Source organism: Heliangelus exortis, chromosome 3, assembly GCF_036169615.1.
Source record: "Heliangelus exortis chromosome 3, bHelExo1.hap1, whole genome shotgun sequence".
NCBI classification, from domain to species: domain Eukaryota; kingdom Metazoa; phylum Chordata; class Aves; order Apodiformes; family Trochilidae; genus Heliangelus; species Heliangelus exortis.
In genome coordinates, this window is record NC_092424.1 from 48,701,828 (window position 1) to 48,722,494 (window position 20,667).

The following is a 20,667-nucleotide window of genomic DNA, read 5'->3' on the forward strand; positions in this document are numbered from 1 at the left end:
GAGCAATGCTGCCCCTTCCCTGCCATCCTGGCTGTGAGCTAAATTGCCCAGATTTCACAATCTCAGACAATTTTGCTCACAGCCAGCAAAGTGCTTTCCAATGGAGACAGAACTTTATTCCCTCTCTGACAGCCTGAATATTAAAGAGTGCAGGGAAAAGGACTGGAGATCTCCAGAAGAAATACAAACAAGGGACAGGAATGAACAGTAAAACTAGAAGCAACATTAGTTTTTGCTGCTATGTGATACCCCACATAAAATTTATATTAGCTAGACTATGAAGATTTGTCTGTTACATCCCACAGAGAAAAGCAGAACAAATAAGTATGTCTACTCCTCAAGGCTTTTTCATGGGGGATTCCCAGTCTTCCTTCTGTCTTTTCCTTCCAGAATGACACAGAACTGTAAGCTTTTATTAAGAAGCAAGGGAATAATTTGTGAACCTATGAAAAGATCCATTTTGAAGAGCAACAGTAGTTTTAAGCAAGTATCACCTATTACCAGTCAGGTGATGAAAGGTATTCATATATCCATTAACATCCAGTCTCTGCTTGCTATAATTTTATTAATGAAATTCGTACTTCAAAGCAATCCCCTCTCTAAATAAATAATTCTCATTCAAATCCCCATTCCAAATGCCACATATGAATGGCAGAATGATAAAGAGAATTTCAGGAAAAAATCCAGATAAAACTCACATCCAGCCAGCCAGCATGCTAGGCTCCTCTTCAAGCTTGCTGTGACCTGCTGCCCACCCCCTCTTTAGAAATTACTTCGTTAAATTATGAGCTCTTTCGAGTTGAACCCTCACTTTGGATGTTCTCCTAAAACACCTTGCAAGCCACAAGCTCTTGGTATGTGAATAGAAGTCAGATTCTCAAATTCATCAAGCTGCCTAGAAGCACATTGAGCCATGCTCAGTATAAGTTATATATATATTTATACCAGACGTAATTCTTGCTAATACAGATGAATATTGGGCACTACTCAGTAACTTCTGAATGGTAAAATATGCTGTTTTCACTAGAAATATATTTGTTTTCATCAAAAGTGAAATCCATGTATCAGTGTGACTTGCCCTTACTATGCCATCAAAAATTATTCTAGTTGTTCTGTAACCTAAAGGAAACACCACACTATATCACATATGTTATGCCATTTAGGCTATACATCTGCACAGTTCAAAATTATCAATTTATGCTGACAGTAGACATTGTAGCCCTATAGAAAGAGCAGAAACCACTCAGAAAAACTGGAGAATATCAATTATGTCTGCCATTTGAAAAATTGCTGATATAAAAATATTAATAGTTCACAAGTTTGCTAGTTTTTAGCCCCGTTTGCTGCCAAAACCATTCCCTCCCACAACTTAATCGTATTTACAGAGATAATTTACTGTTCAACAGCCATTACTTCAACAGTGTCATCTCAATATCTTGACAATATCTTGATATCCCTCAGACACTACAGTAACCAACAAACCTGGCAGGATGCTGGCTAGTAGCCATTCATCAAATTTGACAGACCAGAAATCATAGGTAGAAGTAATACTGGGAATTCAAATGCTGATGACAGTCATGCAAAAATCTTTACTTCAAAAGCTCTGTGATTTTTATTTCTCACAAGACTTCTATCACCTATTTAAATGCCAGATTTTGCTTGTACTTTGGCATATACAAGAAATGAGTAACTGAGATCAAGCATTACACTGATACCCAGTTCATGACTGCACTGCAGGCACATCCTAACTGTGTGTCTGGGCACCACTCTGACTGAGATTTGTAGCTAACTTAGGCTATCCCAGCCAGATCCTGTCCTGCCCATGTCAAACCATAAAATTTAGAAAAGCAGAATCAGTCTTCAAGTTTTCAGCCATTGCTAGGGAGGGCAGAGCATAGGGCGTTCAAGAAAGGAGAAACTTTGGATGCGCAATAAACGTGACAGAAAAATGCATTTGTCAACCAGTACAGAGATACATCTCAATTAAATAAATGGAAACAAGGACTTTAAAAAGGGATAATGTTCCAAGCTCTCACTCTTTCGCTTCTTGCATTTCTTTTATTTCCTTCACAGCAGAGGGTAGCAAAAGCATTTCACAGCTCCAGCTGATTTACTAGGGACAAAACAATCATAATTTATGTCAAATGTCCTAGTTTATGGGATAAACATATCACAGAAATGTGGCTTAGCATATTTTCTTTATTTAATATATAAAATGGCCAACTTTAACTTTACAGTTAGAGTTCCAAGTACTGAAATCAAAGGCCAAACTCCTACTGATGTTAAGTATTTTTAATCAGGATTATTGTACTAGAATACAATTCAAGACTTTTGTTGCAGAGCTCATTACCTCTTATTCTTTTCTGTAATACCACAAGTATTTTTTAGGCACAAGGGACAGCTAGATCTCAGCTTTTAATGTTAATTATGGTAATCTCCAGAGACATCATCACCTCTTCTTTTAATTCATAATGTAGGCATAAAGTATCATTTCAGCTTTCTACTACAGTAGCATAGTTCACTGCACTCTAGGGAATTTTTGTAATAGCTTTCCCTTTAAAGCTTTTTTACAATTCAGTAATAAAAAAAATTACTTCAGAATTACACTTAAAATGGAATATATTTTGTGAATGAATTAAAACTGATAAATCAGAAGAGAGGAGTATAAATAAATAGTTATCTCTTCTGTATTTATTCCAGTCACATAATTCAAAGGTAATTCTGACTTTATACTGAACTGAGATGAAGATTATTTATTAATACAGGATAGGGATGAGATACAAGATCAAGATGAAGACACCTAGCCCTGGTTACCTGCAAACAGGTGTCACTAAGCATAGCAATGCTCAATATATTTCCTAAGGAGAGCTTCCCATAGATCTCTGAGAGATCTTTTAGAATCTGGAACATCTACATGGGGCTCACAAGCCAACAAGCTGTAAGAAACTATGTTCCTGTAGTGCAGCAGATGAAGGCCAGACAATAAACTGGAGAGCATTTCAAAGGACTCTATACATCAACACTCAAGCAATCAGACAGAATGTTTAATGTCTTATTAAAAATCAATAGAGATCTCATCAGCATTGTTAGTGAAGTTTGGAGACCAATTCAATTCTTCAGTTCACTCTTAAGTGAACTGAACTTAGACAGCCTGTTGCCAGTGAGCTGAATTGCTGTATACACACCGAAGAATTAAGTTGCCTTCTTCTCTATCTAAGGCCTACCATAGATATCTTTAAGAAGGGGACAGGGCCAGCCCAGCTGAAGTCCCTCTACACTAATGCATGCAGCTTGTGCAACAAACAGGAGGAGGTGAAAGCTACCATGCTACAGGAAAGCTATGACATAGTGGTGATCATAAAAACTTGGTGGGATGAATGCTATGACTGGAGTGTGGCCATGGATGGCTACAAGATGTTCAGAAGGGACAGGAGAAGAGGTAGAGGTGTTGCTCTCTATGTAGAGAAATGGATAGAGTGTGAAGAGTTGTTCCTATAGAATAGTCATGAATAGGCTGAAAGCTTATGGGTGGGAATTAGGGATCAGGACAGCAAAGGGAGCCTTGTAATTGGAATTTACTACAGGCCACCCAATCAAGTGGAACCTATCAGTGAAGCCTTCTTACTCCAGCTTGAGGAGACAACAGCTCACAGGCTCTCATCCTACTGGGGGACTTTAATCACCCCAACATCTGTTGGAAAAGTAGGGAGGCAAACCATAGACAAGCCAGGAGACTCCTGGAGCACCTAGATGACCAATTCTTAGGACAAGAAATTAACAGCCCTGCCCGAGGGGATGCGTTATTTGACTTGATGGTCACAAATGCAAGTGAACTTATCAGGGATATCAAAGTTGAAGGCAGCCTGGGCTGCAGTGAACATGAATTAGTGCAGTTCATTGTCCTAAGGGGTATGAGGCAGATGAGAATCATAGTCAGGACACTTTAGGAAACTTTAGGTAACTTTAGGAAAGCAAACTTCCAGCTCCATAGGGTAAATAGGACACTATGGATTAAGGTCCTCAGGGAAAAGGGAGCAGAACAGACCTGGCAGATCTTTAAGGATGCTTTCCATAGGGCACAACAGCTCTCAATCCCCGGGTGCAGGAAATCAGGCAAGGAAGGAAAGGGAACAGGATGGCTGAGTTGAGACCTGCTGGTCAACCTAAAAGGCAAGATGGAGCTACACAGGCAGTGTGAGAGGGGACAGGTATTCTGAGAAGATTATAGGGACGTTGCCCGGGTGTGTAGGGATTAGGTCAAAAAGGCCAAGGCACAGCTAGAACTGAACTCAGTACAAGATGTAAAGAAAACCAAGAAGGGCTTCTACAGGCATGTAAATCAGAAAAGGAAGGTTAAAGAAAGCATAACCACAGTGGTGAGCTGGTAACAACAAACTAGGAGAAGGCTGAGCTTCTCAACAATGTCTTTGCCTCAGTCTTCACTGCCAACCCCTCTCCTCATGGCTCCCATGTTGATGGCCCACAAGACAGAGACCAGCAAGGCAAAGTCCCCACCACTGTAAGTGAAGACAAATTCGTGACCATCCGAGGAACCTGAAGTTATACAAGTCCATGGGACCTGATGAGATGCATCCCAGAGTCCTGAGGGAATTGGTGGTTGCCAAGCCACTTTCCATGATATTTGAAAAGCCATGGCAGTCAGATGAAGTCCCTGGTGACTGGAAGGTAAAGTAAACATCACACCCATTTTTAAAAAGGGTAGAAAGGAGGTAGTAAAAAGGTTAGTTCCCCCTGAGAACTACTGACCTGTCAGCCTCACCTCTGTGCCTGAGCAGATCATGGAACAGATCCTCCTAGAAGACAAGTTAAGACACATGTTGAGGCACATGGGGGACAAGGAGGTGATTCAAGACAGCCAGCATGGCTTTACTAGGGACAAATCTTGCCTGACCAACCTAGTGGTTTTCTACAGTGGAGTGGCTACATCAGTCAACAACGGAAAAGCAGCGGATGTCATCTCTCTGGACTTCTGCAAGGCCTTTGACCTGGTCCCCCACAACACCCTTCTCACCAAGATGGAGAGACACGGATTTGATGGGTGGACTGTTCAATAGATAAGGAATTGGCTGGATGCTCATATCCAAAGGGTAATGGTCAAAGTCCAGATGGAGACCAGTAACAAGTGGTGTCCCTCAGGGTTCCATACTAGGACCTGGACTGTTTGACATTTTAATCAATGATATAGACAGTGGGACTGAGTGCACCATCAGCAAGTTTGCAGATGACACCAAGATGAGTGGTGCTGTCAATAAGCCAGAGGGATGGGAGATCATCCAGAAGGACAAGAACAAACTGGAGAGGTGATCTCAGGTGGACCTCATGAGGTTCAACAAGACCAAGTGCAGGGTCTTTCACCTGGGTCAGAACAATCCACATTATCAGTACAGGCTTGGAGATGAGGTTTTTGAAAGCAGCCCTGCAAAAAGGACTTGGGGCTGCTGGTGGAAAAAAAGTTGGACGTGAACCAACAGTGCTTGCTTGCAGCCCAGAAGGCAAATCACATCCTGGGCTGCATCAAAAGAAGCATGGCCAGGAGATCAAGAGGGGTGATTGTGCCATTTAACTCTGCTCTGGTAAGACCTCACCTGGAGTATTGAATCCAGCTCTGGAGCCCTCAGTACAGGAAGGACATGGATCTGATGGAGCAGGTCCAGAGGAAGGCTATGAAAATTATCAGGGGTCTGGAACACCTCTCCTATGAAGACAGGCTGGGGTTGTTCAGCCTGGAGAAAAGAAGGCTCCAAGGAGACCAAATAGCCACTTTCCAGTACCTGAAGGAGGCCTGCAGGAAGGCTGGAGAAGGACTGCTTATAAGGGTCATAGTGATAGGACAAGGGGCAATGGTTTTAAATTAGAGAAAAGTAGATTTAGATTGGAGATTAGGAAAAAATTCTTTACTATGAGCATGGTTGAAAAATGGAACAGGTTGGCCAGGGAAGTAGATGAGGCTTCATTCCTAAAGATATTCAATGTGAGGCTTGACAAGGTTCTGAGCAACCTGACCTGGTTGAGGGTGTCCTTGTTTACCATAGGGGGTTTGGACTAGATGACTTTTAGAGGTCCCTTCCAACCCAAATTATTCTAGGATTCTATAACACTATGATTCTAAGTATATACTTACATTCATCAGTCTCAGCAGAATTCTAACATTCAAACAGTATTTCAAGCAATAACTGTGCCTCATATAATCCAAATAAATTAAGTTACATTATTTCACCTTTTCAGTGATTCCCATGCAAAAATATAGTCAACCAGCTTCTTGTTTTCCACCATAACTAAAGGTGTATGTCAATCAAGTTCATGCTCATTTTCTTCACAGTCCAGTTACTACAGACAAAAGGAAACCCAGTGTTCATTGGCAGAGTACTACTTTCACGCCTCCAGAAGGTAAACAAGAAGCATCTGGATTTAGCCCTGGATCACTTCTCATCCACTCAACCATCTCTGTTAACATTTTAGTACAACCAGGACCACACATCTTATATGACTCTTACAATCATCCCCACCTAACACTACACTATATATATGTTATAACCTACACTACTGTGGAAGACCACATTGTGAATCACGTTTAATGTGAAATCATCAAGATTCAAATGAACAAAAACAGTGAAAATAAGGGTTTATTTTCTTATATCTTTTGTCTTATTCAAAAAACACCAGGATATAAACACTGATGACAGCAACACATTCATCAACTTCACAATTTCTTGGACAATATGCAGTTACAGGAACCTCCCACTCGCTCCATAAATGGGAAATATTAATATTTAATGGCCTTCGTATTTCAGTGCAAAAAAGCTAAAAAGCTGTACCTCAAAAGAATGTTCTTAGGATCCATAGCTACTCTCATGTAATGTCTCCCCCATTACATTCTTTTCTTTTTAAAGGTGATTGTGTATTTTCCTTTAAGTGTTTAGCAGCTGTAGAAATAATTGTTAGAGATGAGCTATCATTGTTATCTGAAGCATTCACTTGCAGAATACATGCAAAGCACATAAAAATTATTTTCCTTCGTCAAATTTAGGAGATATAACCCACAAAAAGCACACACAATGAAAAAAACTCATAGTTATGAAGACAGTAAATTTGAAACATGCATTATTAAAATTAGACTTTATAGTTGGTATCAAAGCATACGTCCTAGAATGAAGAAGTGGTGGTCATACATGGTTTATGAATGAATATGAAAAAACTAATGGGAATTCAGTACTTATCAGGGGTGGATTCAAGAACTTAAAATTAGTCTGAAAATAGAAAACTGTAACTAGATGGCTTTTCCTCTAGGTGAGAATCATTCTCGTAGCACCTAATTCTGCCATCAAGCATCAGTATCTCCAACATATTATTTAAGGATTTTGTCATTTAAGGTGTCACTCCCTCTCTTGCTTTTAAGCAATGCCTTTTTTTCTGAGAACTGCAGAGACTTTTATACAAATAATAAGGTACATAACACCTATGAGTCATGAAGTTCTGCCTTGCACTGATGGAACTGAAACAGCTAAGACGTCACAGATTTATAAATCTCTGGAAGTCATCTTCTGCCAGAAAAGATTACAGTAACTCTAATTTGCTTTGGAAAATTACTGTGCCCTAATTGAACTCTCCTACGTGAAGGCATCTAACTGAGCTAATTCTAACACAAAGGAGAAAGGGACTGTTATTTTTTCCTGTATCAGATTTTGGTGATATGTGTCATTACAAGTCGAAAACAAGTGAACGCTAAGACAACAGCACTATCAGTCATGACTCTACAGCTGCAGGCAAACTTCATTTCACACTTAAAAAACTCTTTCTGTGCTTAAAAAAATGCATCACAGACTCTCCAACCTGAATGACCAACACAGAGTGGGGTCTCTAAATGTAAGTTTAAACATAAATTCACTGATTTATGAGCAAATACACCTGTATCAAGTAAGAAAAATCTAATTCCTCCAAGCATAGTCGTCAGCCTCAGCATGATTCAAAATGATTTTTGGCAACAGCAGGAAGCCAGGCTCTTCTCATCCCCCTGCAGCCAGCCAGTTTACAGTTTAAGCACATTTTATGACAAAGCAAGGTGGTAACAGAGCTTGGAGCAACTGTTTCTAATTGTTGTTATTAGACAGAAGATAAATAAAATTAATACAATGGTTCATGGTGGAGGCCATTTTGACAAAGATAAAATTTTGTCTCCAGTTAACTTGAGTATGGCAATCCTATTTACTGGAGCAACATAGAAAAGGGGCTCATGTCAGAAGTTTTCACTGGTAAATCACTTCTTTCCAGCTGCCCCTGTTGTGTAAAGACCTGGCAGCTGGTGACAGGACTCAAAATTTGTGTTTATAAAGCTCCCTGTGGTGCTGATGCCTCCATTACAGCATGGAAAAAAGTAACCTTAGCTAGATAACTACAATTCAATCATGCACTCTGCTTTTAAACATATATGCAAAGGGACTGGCTCTGCTTGTATTCGGGTTTGCTTTTTTTTTTTTTTTTGTGGATTCTTTTTGTTTGTTTGTTTTTCTTTTTATCTTTGGTGATATTAATTTTCATAGTACTCTTCTGAATCAATAAATCCATTATTAAAAAAAGGCATTTTCATTAACTCTCTTCAGCTGCTCTGCCAAAATACAAATCTTAATTATCCAGTATTTTTGTGCGACTTTGTTATAACCAGCAGAATGGTGAATCTGCCCCCAACTGTTAATAATTAAAAAGTCATCGAGGGCTGCATATCTTCAAAGCATTAAAAACAATTATGTGACAAGACTGTTATGGGGCATGCTCACTTAATATAGCTCAAAGAAATGAGATAAGAATTATTGAGGATGTACAAATAAGGTTGTCTTGCAATGAAGGGATGTGCGTCTGAGAGGGGAACAGATGAGTAGATCCCCATCTGAAAAAGACTACACAACTCAGAAAATTTTCTCCAAATATTCTTCAGTGACATCAATGCTTTTTACCTAATTTCAGAAACATATAGTAGCATAGACAAGGCAGTATTAAATGGATCACTGCTCCTCTGGAACAGAAGATAAGTTAGCCTTTGGTTCTTAGATATTCATTTTCTGACAGCTGTTGCTTCTCAAAAACTTCCTCTGCCAAGCAAAGATTATTTGGGATTGAATAGTCTGTGCTTTGGAATTAACAAGATCTTTTCTCTGATAGGGTGTGGGAAATGGATGCTTAAGATATAGATAACAGTCTGTTAGGTGTATTTTATAGCTTGATGGGATCTCAGGGAAAAGGTACCAAGCCACACAAATAACAATATATGCCTGACAGTATTTATGCATCTGTTCCAGAAGATATCAAGAGGAGGAATATTTCCCTCTTGCACTGCAGCCCTTATGAGAAAAGGACAATTCCGCTTCCTATCCTGTAGGAGGGTGAAGAAAAAAACACAAGAAAGAGGAGGCAAGCTGGCCAGGTTGGAGTAGTTGAAATGATAATTGGGAGGAACTCACAGAAAGCAATGCTTAGACCTAATCAATGTAAGAGGTGGTTTGATTCCTTCAAAAAGTACACATCCCTTTGGGATCACTAACTGCTCTGGGACTGATATGTGTACGGCAAATCAGGGCTGCCAGGATTCATGCAGATATTATCAATCAACTAATTTGCTGCCACATCTGTGACTGGAGATGAGGAAAAAGTTACAAATGGTCCCAAATTCCTCAGTGCCACTTTGTTAACCAGCAGTGCTAATGCCGCTGCGCTAAGGACAGCCTGTGTTTTATCAGCAGCCCTAAAGGGTGGGTGACCACCACTTCACTTCCTCCTAATTCAGCCCAGGATGTTTCACTGGTGAGACAGTGGACTCAAGTGAACACCACAGAAGTACAAACATTTTAAGACTTGTCTAAGTTTTAGTATTTTTTTTAAATGTATGCACAGAAGTTCTCTATAAGAACTGTCACTAATGTCTTTGCCAATCTGCATGAAAGATTAACGTGACTCCCTAAAGTTGTGTTGCTGAAATACACTCTTTTTGTTTCCCAGGAGATGTACTTCAGCAAAATAATCCCAAACAAAACACAATACATACATGAATATTGACATGTATGTGTGGACAAGCATTTGAAAATGACAGTTCCTTGTAAATTTATCCATTATTATCACTAGCCATTTTCAGATATTACGCAGCTTAACACACCTGTACAGGATGCATGTAACCTTCAATTCAGAATTTCTCCTTTTTCATTGCCAAAAGTGACATTTAATTTCAAAGATGTATAGAATCTTTGTTAAACTTTACTGCTACATGCATGCTACCTTTCACCACTTCTAATTCAAAGTTTGCCAACATTATGTCAGTACAGATTTTGTTTAAATATTTGACACTAGCCAACCCCTGCATTTTTCTTTTACCTGGAGTAATGGATAGCTTGATGTCCTGCAATATTGAAATAGAAGTCAGTTGTATGTTTCACCTCATCAGTATGTCCGGAAACTTCAATCCAGTGTGCTACTGGGAGGCAGTAAACTCCATCTACTATGTTGTTCTGGTTGTAAACACAACTCCGATCATGATGAGGCCCATTACCTAAAACAGAAGAAATGGCAGTTGCAGGCTGGAGATTTGGAAAATCTTCAGAAGATGTGCAGGAGCAGTGAACTGAGTACTTGAGGGAAGAAGTGGTATTTGCTGCCTATTCCAACTGCATTTCTCATATTATTAACACCTGAAGTATTAGCAACAGAATTGCCATCACAAAGCAAATGGTCTCTATTTCCAGATGACATGCAGCACTTTCTATCATAATTGGGAAATACGATTATTTACCAAAAAGAAAAATAATAGGCAGAAAACTATTTTATCTTTCTGTACTGCTGAGCCATTATGTATCATATGCAACGTTATGACACAGCTCTGAAGAAATAAGATAAACAATATCAGTCTAAAGCTCCTGAAGCTAAAAATCTTACCACTATGTTTTATGTCACATTTGTAGTCGTTTACATTTTTACCACTTTAAATATTTGAAGACAGCAGTATATATCAACAAATTCAACAGCATAGCAAAACTTATGGATGTTTACAACAAATAACTGACTTTATGTATTAAGCAAAATCTTTACAACCACAAGTAGCACATCTCAAGTTTCCCAAGTTTTACTCTTTGATGGCTGCCTGTAGCGGTGCACATCACCGTGGCCCTGCACAGCCAGCACAAGGCTGTGGCTGATCCTGACCCCCACCCACCCACAAGCTGATGTCCTGTCCCAGCCTCAACCTGTCCCCATCCCCATGGATGTGCCCAATGCCCAGAGCTACCCGGGGCACCTGACTGCCAGAACTGTGGGGTGTCCCTGCAGACTCCAGCATGCTACCTTCCCTCATTGAACCCTGGCAGTTTTGGACCATGTTCTCAGTATCTCTGGCTCTTTTGCTACTCCTGGACCTATGCTTCCTGGTACATGGGCACTTTTGTGTTATGGGACCCTCTGCTTCTGAACCCCAGTAATGATATCATTCTTCCAAGAATCCCTAAAAGAATGTGTCTATCACCTTAGTGCTGGGTGACACCTTGTACCCACTCCGGTTCCCTCAAGGACTGGCCCTTACACTGCTCACAGCTGTTCCTCCTCTCCCATTAGGGTTTCTGCAGAATTTTTTGTCATCATAATCCATGATCACTCTTTCCTGCCTAATTTCTCTTTTCCAAAGGTGACTGTGAGTCCTACAAGACAACAAAGCTTTATTCTTCTTTGTCTTCACCATCTCAGTCACACACTTCCTGCTTTCCCATTTCCAGCTGCTGCTGCTTGAGGTACATGTCCTTCTGTCATTCACCAGTTTTACTGTCCATCCTCTTCTCCAGCTTTAATTCTCAGCTCTTTTACTCCTTCCTTTTCTATTACCTGTCTCTTAGAAAGCAGTAAACTCCTTGTCTTGGAACCTCATTACCTTATCTATCATTCACTCCCTTACCTAGCCCACAGCCACCCACAAAAATGGGGCCAAGAGAAAACTGCCACAAGATTTTTCTTTCATTTTCTTTATCAAACAGCTTTTGTCAAATCTCATTCTGAAAAGGTTCCTTCTCTAATTGTTATTTATCACTGTTGATTTTTCTTCACCACTCAACCCCACCTTCCCACTGTGGCCTACAATCAAACCAGAATCTCAATAGGTATGTTTCCATTTCCATTTTGGCTGTAATATGCAGATAAAAATAACCAGCTTAGCTTGCATTAGTAACAGTTTTTCATGAGAACTGCACAGCTCTTTACTACTTACAATTTATTCTGATCTATTAATTAACAATCCTCTTATTGAAACATGATACCTGTGCAACACAATGTATATGAGTATAAATTCAACATAAATAGATATATAGATATATAGATATATAGATATATAGATATGTTTGTGTGACATAATTTCAAACAGGAAGGGGAAAGCACCACCATCTCCAAGAAATACTAACTTAGAGAGCAGTATGATCATACTGAGCTGTTCAGGAAGCTGGATTCTCCATTCCCTTTGCAAGATTTAAGAAAGAAGGCAATTACCACAGACAATCAGGGTCTCACTACTCAGGCAATATCCAAGTGATACACAAGTGCTTCTCACCACGTTTTGCTTCACAAGATGCATTTAATAAAAAAGTTTCCAAAAAAAGAGAAAATTTTTGTACCAATTCATATTATGCTTTTGCTGGCACAGTTTGTCACCAGTAAACCATATTTTGGATTCCATAAAATAAACAATGCAAACAAAGAAGTACAGCCAGATGACAAGTTTGGAGGAGTAATGTAGAACTCATCAATAATCTAGAACTGCTATTAAAAAGCTAAAGATTAATTATCTGAATTTAAAGAATGAAACATAAATCAGCCAGTGAAGCAAATTTTCATTCAAGATAACTGATAATTAGCAATGTTTTAAATATAAAACAATGAGCATCAATTACATGTTCTGGTATATAGTTGTAGAATGTTCAGGGCTAGGAAAATGGGCAGAAATCATTAGCTGGCCTATCCTCAATTCTTCCTTTTTCACCTCTATCTTTTTAAGCCTTTCCTCATGAGTTTCCTCTATGAAGCAAGGTGCATCAGCCTCATGGTATGAGGTATGTCCTGGCAAAACATGCCTTGTCTTAATACCTTTATCTCTGCTGATGGAACAGGCTCCTTTCATTTCCTCTGAGGCAGTTACATAACCCTGGCAGACTCAGGAGAGGCAGCCCCAGACTGCTCACAAGTTCATGCCAAGAATAAAAATAGGTTTCAGAGTCAGAAGCAGGATAAAAATCTGGCACATCAAGCAAAACACTTACTCTTCCTTCCCTTGCCATAGTCCTTTCTGGATTTGGGTCTTTGGAACATGGGGACTTTCCCACATTCAGGACAGCAGAGGGTGTTAGCTACAGGCAGTGACCAGCAGCATCACAGACCACCACTTCCTTGCTCTCCCTATGGCCAAGGGTTGTTTTTGTGGTGCAAATCGTTAGCCTGGGAGGAATAGGAACACCTGACAAAGTCAGTGGGACCAAGCTTAACAGAATCTGATTCTTCTCAGTGCATCAGGAATGTGTTGCAGCCCTTTCTAATTTATTATTTATTATGCTTAGCAGAGAGATAAGATGAGAGGCCATTGCAAAGACAAATGCCACGAGACTGCACGCATGCAGTCTGGTCATGTCTGCTCATGACCAAAGCTGCTCACACCACACCAACTTCCTACTCCACTTATTTTTGCCACAAGCCTCAGTTATCTGCATTACCTGAAATGCCACAGCACCTTTAGATCTTCTAAGAGACTTCCTAAGAAGGCAGCTCGGCAGCACTTTGCCACAGAAACTCAGCTTTATTACTAATTTCCCAAATGCACATAGCATTTAACGAAGTAAATTACCACAACTGAAGGCCCAGAGCTGAAGTTTTGGTGGTATCTACAAGCTGGGAAGGCTCTCCTGACTGCACTGGGCAACCACAGCTGTCAGGATGCCTCTGCATCACTGCCTGGTATGACACAGAGAATATGAAGGGTTTACTTTGCTGCAATCCAACATGGTTCCAGGACCACAAGTGCACATCACATCTTCACCACTGGCCAGTGCCATGCACATCCCATTCATGCAGAAACCAAAGAGCCAGAGGATTTCACATCCCTGTTACAAACTGGGTGCTCCAGACTTCATTAAGAGGTAAACAGCTTGAAGCACACCAGTGCTGAGCACAGGGCCACATTGCAGACTCCCTAGAGGGCTACAAGTCAAATTCTCACCAAAAGGAACCCTTTGGTGCATATGTTTTTTATGTATATACATCTGTTCCCTTACACTGACTAGTCTCCCCAAGCTTACCCAAACCTTGTATGAAGACTTCAAGATATTTTGAAGAAATGCCTCATTACTCCACCAACCTATGCAGCGAGAATTCACCTCAACTCCCATGTAAATGCCCTGCCCATAGACAGCAGCTGAGCATCTGATGTGGACACACGGAAAATATGAAATTGTCTCTTGACCCAGAATTTTCCCTACTCTTTTAAAAATATATCAAAATAAACAGACACCCTGTCTCCTCTTTACAGATTGTAACAGCACCTCCTTACCAGTGTCTGCAAAACAACAACAGCACCGGTCTCATAACTTAATGTTGCTCAAAGCAACTGTGGAAGCTTCCAAGAACTTTTAGTATGTAAAAAACCCCAATTATTTGGATGAAACTTTTATTTTTTTATCAACAAGAAAACCTTATGCAGCCTCAATGACCTGGGGAATTTTAACAACATTTCAACTCTTCTCTTCCTAGAGCCAGCAGTAAAAAATCCCATCTGTCTTCCACTCACCTGTTCATCTTTGCAGAAACAATGTCCTCTGAGAAAGGGCAATACACAATAGGAAACATTATTACAGCTCAAACAGCTTCTAAATTAGTATTTTTCTTCATCATGTTTTTACTCATATTGTTCCAAATGGCAAAACATTGGTTTAATTATATATTTTTGGGAGGCAAATACACAATAGTTTGAAAACATGTAAAATTCAGCCACTAAAAAGGGTAAGTTAAATATCTGAACAATACTGATCCTCCTGTTAAGTGGAGGTCACATGGATCTACCTAATTAAAGAGCAAAAGAAACTCGGAAGAGTGTATTAGAAGTTAACCCCTAGTTACCCTAGCTTAACTGATAGGGTAGCACCCTTATTCCTCCAATAATATCCAAAATTATTTAAATTCCATCTTTGTGACTGTCTTGGGTTAGTGTGGTGGCATTTTAGAAGTGGGGGGGCCATCAGGGTGTCTCCTGTGAGAAGCTGCTGGAAACTCTCCTGGTTCCAAAACTGGCCCCACCTCTGGTCAAGGCCAAGCAGATATGGGAAGCTGGATGTGCCTCTGGGAGTAACATACTAAAGAAGGGGAAAATGAAACTGCAAAAATATATAAAAGACTTAAAAGAGGAGAGGAGGAGGTGGGGCATGTCCAGAGCAAAGACACCAAGGTCAGTGAAGAAGAAAAGGGAAAGGTACCTGACCAGAGATTTCCCCACAGCCCGTGGTGAGATGGCAGCTGTGCCCCTGCAGCCCATGGAGGAGCGTGGTGGATCAGTCCTTGAAGGACCATGATGGGGCAAATGTAGATTTGTAGCCCCTGAAGTGTCACGGGTGGGCAGGTGTGAAGCTGCAGCCTGTGCAGGATCAAGGAGAGGGGCAGATGTGGATCTGCAGCCATGGAGAACCCCGTGTCAGAGGAGGTGACTGCTCCCGCAGCAGCTGTAACTGTGTGCAGCCCAGGCTGGAGCAGTTCCTGAGGGACTGCATCTGTGGGAGGGAATCGTGTCCCAGGGGTTCCTGAAGGACTCTGCCATGAGAGGGACCCCATGTTGGAGCAGGGGAAGGCTGTGAGGAGTCCTCCCTGAGGAGGAAAGAGAGGTAGAAATGATGTGTGGTGGACTGACCCTAAACCCCTACTCCCCATCCCTCTGTGCCATTGAGGAAGAGGCAGCAGTGAAGCAATTTGGGTGCAGGAAAAAGGGAGGGGTGGGGTAGGAATTTATTAAGATCTGGCCATGTTTTCTCTTTCTCCTTGTAGATTGAGTCAGGGTTTGTTTTTTTTTTCCTTTCCAAGTTGAATCTGTGTGGTTTTTGCCTGTTACCATAACTGGGAAATTAAAACCTCTCCATCCTTGTCTCGATTAAGGAGCCTTTGGGTGGATTCCCTCCTCCCTGTTCTGCAGTGGAGTTGGGGGATGAGCAAGCGGAGGCCCAGTTGGTACCAGCTGGGCCTAAACCAAGACAGTGACTCCTCACAACAAAAATGCTTCTCTGAAAGAGAAACATAAGAATAGGTTTCTAGGCATCATATCATAAAAATTTCTTATTACTTTTGCAACCCACTTGTTGCTCTCCTACTGTGGATGTTTGTGCAGTGGAATCCACTGGTGTGGGTAGCGAACAGCTGGAGAACAAAGCAACCAACACCCTGAGGCCTCCCAGAGGTCTCTCCCAAAATCTGCATGACTGCACATATGGCTCCTGAAGGATGATCAAAGTGGCACATGAAGCTGCTTGTGTACAAACAACCAAACAAAAGATTAAAACCAAAGATTGCCATAAAAGATGGAGACAAGAAAGGGAAAACAGGTGAAGGTATAGTAAGATGTCCAAAGCTCAAGAGCGTAAACAGGGACCAAAAGACGGTCCTCTGAAATTTGAGCTGACCACATGCAGTGACAGAACACAAAGAAAAGCCTCTAGTTATGGTTTTATTATAGCTGTACTGCAGGGATTAAAAATTGCATAATCCAATAGCCTGCCAACAGCACAGACTCATCATACACAGAGAACAAGCACACACAGGCTGTGTAATGCTCTAGAAGAGTCACACTGCTGAAATTATTAGCTTGATCTTAAAAGATAATAAGTAAAATCTGGGTCAATGAAATTTCTCAGCACCATTAAGTGTAGTGAAAAAAAGCCAAACATGAATGAACAAAATAAATAAGACTGCCTCTTACACTGAGCTCTGCAGCAAAGCCACTTGGTGTAGTGCTCAGCCACAGCTCTCTCAGCAGCCATCTTCCTTTCTGGAATTTTCGATTTTTTTCTGGTTTTTACTGTATAAGGGAAGGTATGTAGAAACTCCAAGGCACATCAGTGGCTGTAGAGTTGCTGTGTAGCTCATCCCTGCCTTAGTCAGACCTTATGCCAAGAACTACAGCTTCTGAAACTCCAACCCCCAGCAAGGTCAGCATGTTTCTCAGATCAGTGCTACCTTTGAGGGCTATTAAGATCTTAGATAGCCTGTTAGCTTCAAAAGCAACAAGCACATCCAAACAGCAAGCAGACAGGCAATTTTCACATCACCTGCTTCCAAATCAGTACGAGCAAAGACTAACTCTTATGATGTTAAATCATAAATTTTGCAGGCTTTACATATCAAGTAAAAATTTTAAGTATACTTAAATATTATAAGTAATTACATTTGAAATATTAAACAAGGTCCTTTAAGAAGGTAAACTAACATCTTGTGTTCATGCTTTGAACTTCCCCTGGAAGAGCTTAATAACATCATGAGCCCCGTGAACACTCTGGGGTCAGTGGAATAGGAAGGGGTTGAGGAATAGATTTAAAAAAAAAAAAAATTACTAGAACAACAGAAATCGAAATAAACAAAAGGGGGGAGGGGGGCAAATCTCCTAACTGAAGAATTTAAAACATTAGGTATTTTGCTAGCTTCCGTATCTTTCATACCATCATTACAGTTTTAAAAAGCCTGAAGTCCTATTTTGGACACAATTCTGAGAGTTAAATGAATGTGCTACTGCATGGTGTCATTATCAGCCATTACTCTAATCAGACTCCCATCACTACACTTACAATATTCAAAGTTGCTTACCCTCCATACCAGATTCTCATGAAAATCTCCCTGCTGCCTGTTTGAATAAATTTCAACCTCTCATGCCTTGAAATATGATCTGTTCCAATCCCACCAAGGCTGAATTGCTATCTATTGTTAAAAAACAGGGAAATGGGAGGCTGAATTCCCTTCGCTGGAACTGAGCTAGGTCAGGTACTTAGGCAATTTGAGTCTGCCACAGGCTCTCAGACTGGAATTTCACCTTTCTGAAGTCACAGTAAAGCCCTTGAATTACTGCCCCGTTTTCATACCTCTGACAAATACTGCCAAACAACATGTTTTCATGCCATGTGCCATATACTAACCCTTACTCGTCTGCTTGATAAAAATATACTTAGCTTTTTAATCCTACTATTCCTGCTGTCAATAAACTGCTTTCCCTTTAGATTCTGAAAACAGTAGACTAATTTCTTAAATACTTAACATAAGATAAAATTGTTAACTTGCCACACCTAATTCACTAACACCTTCTTCAGGATTGGTTTATCTTTCAGAAACATTTCTTTGCATTTACCAGCCTAAAAAAGGTATCAAAAAAAAGCAGAAAACCATTTCTATCATGCAGCACATGTTTATTTCCTAAAAGTCTTAAAGCAGACTGTTTTAACATCTCATTTGGCAGGTCTGATAACTATAAAGCTAAGGAAACAATTTGGAAGCTATTAAAATACAGGTTGAATTCAAAATTTTTTAGTCTATTAGACTACTCTTAAGAAAATTCTTAAGAATTTTTTTAAATTATGCTATAATGGTTTAGAAGAAAGCTCTCCTCAGCACTTAATGCTGTTGATCAAGGCTTTTTTAATCAGAGATGAGAAAATAAGATTTTTCAAATGAAATTTTCAAAACATGTTTGTTTTCTCTCTCTAGGTCTGCTTCAGCAGTTTAGGTGTTTCTCAGTGACAGCTGCTATTGTACTATGGATTTTTAGCCGAATTCCCAGTCTAATGATGTAGACCGAAAGAGAAAAGCAACCAAAATGGAATTCAGCTCATGTGAGGTTCTTCTCAGAGAGATGGTGAAAATAAGAAAAAAAGGAAATTAAGATAGAACAATGGCTGATAGCAACAAAATGTATAATGCAGTGCAGACTTCTTAACTGCTTTGATGCTCTCTATGGAACTGTACTGTATACTACTGGTTGTTACTTTTTACCTGACTAGAGAAGACTACCCAGGTACAGGCAGGAAACAACCTACATCAACACAGCAACCAGGGCAAAATCTTAAAGTACTAGCCCATTTACTTACCACTTCTCAGTGCTGCTTGCCACTGGAAATAAATTCTCAACTCATATTGCATGCTGCTGTAACTTGGAAATTAGGAGAGTGAGGTGGGAGGATGGGAAAAATGGTAAATAAGTAAAGTATTTGCATAAACAATGCATTTATTGTAATTTTACCATTATAAGCACAAATACTTTACTTAGGCTCTCACAGTTGTCTGAGCTGGCCTCTGACTATCCCTGCAGGCAGGAAATGTCACCTGCCAAATCCAGAGGAATGCAAGTCTACATACTTGCTTTTATTATTTTAATTTTGCAGTTTCGTGAGTAACTCTTGTTTTAGTGATCTCCAGCAGTCTGATGGTTAATGCTGACATAGGAAGTAATGAAAAACTTGCTACCAATTATACCATAATCCATGCTAAGGATATGTCTGGAGAGGGTTGAAAACAAAACACTACTAGCTATTGCATTATGTAAACAAAAGCTTCTTTTCATTCATTAGAGGTATTAAGTAGTAGATTTCAAATTTATCCACTCAGGTTTCTTCACATCTGAAGGGCGTTAAGGCATTTAGCATTACCCAGGAAAGCAATAGCCCTGCACAAACAAAATGCATATTATGCACAATTATTCAACAATCAACATCTACCTAATTGTGCTTTAAGTTCCTTCCTAGTCACTCCCTACCTCATAACAAAACTGGGATGAAGGAAGTAAAGTCCTGGTTTATTTTCAGAGCTGGAGCACGTTACACTAAATACCGATGAAATGTGCAAGCGGCAAGGAAGGAGGCAGCAGCTGGCGGTACACAGGTAAAACGGCGACACCCAGTGGGAAGAACACTACATTAAATACCTCCATTAAAAGAGGTATGAAGAAACGTTATCCTCTCTAGGTTAGTTTTTTTCGTTTTCAATAACAAAATTGCTCTCTAATTTGGGGCGCAGTTGATTAGCTTTTGGAAAGAAAGGAGATGCATCTCAGTTAGAGAAAAATAATATTTCATTCAGCTATACTCCTCCAGAACATCCTCAAAGAAGTTTTACTACTTTATTCTGCTATGGTTTAGCCCAAAATATATTTCATTCTGTTACAGTTCCTCCATAAATTCCCATATAGGGTTTAAAGAATCTGCCCCACTAAAATAAGAAATTATACCCATTTTGTTCCACAGAGGCAAGAAGTGAGAAGTTTTTAGGTTTCAACACACTGCCATTTTAAAAATTAAATTTTAATGTGCCTTACTACAACCATTTTCAATCAAGTGCTTGACCCTCGAGAGCTATGATAAAACCTTGCTTCTGACCTTTTCACTAAGTATATTTATTATGAAAACCTTTGTTACTCCATAAATGTACCAGTCTTTTTGAGCTACCATCACAAGTGTATGTTGTCCAACAGGTGGCTTAAACTCCAACTAACAGCTCGCAGAAGCCTCACCTGGAAACACTGGAAGTCAGTACAGCAAGCCACGGGCTGTGTAACCCAACTGCTTCTACATCAAACTGCGTTGTATTGTTTGCTTTGAACAAACACAAGAAACCACAGAGAACAGCAGT

At 40.1% G+C, this 20,667-nt stretch overlaps 1 protein-coding gene across 2 annotated transcripts in view; it reads right to left on the reverse strand.

Moving 5' to 3' along the window:
* EPM2A (EPM2A glucan phosphatase, laforin) overlaps nucleotides 1-20,667 on the reverse strand; it is a 41,090-nt gene that overhangs the window by 16,529 nt on the left and 3,894 nt on the right. For both annotated transcript variants that reach the window (XM_071740506.1, XM_071740507.1), the window contains exon 2: nucleotides 10,378-10,552. In XM_071740506.1, coding sequence (XP_071596607.1) covers nucleotides 10,378-10,552 — 175 coding nt within the window. The remainder of the gene's footprint in view (nucleotides 1-10,377; nucleotides 10,553-20,667) is intronic.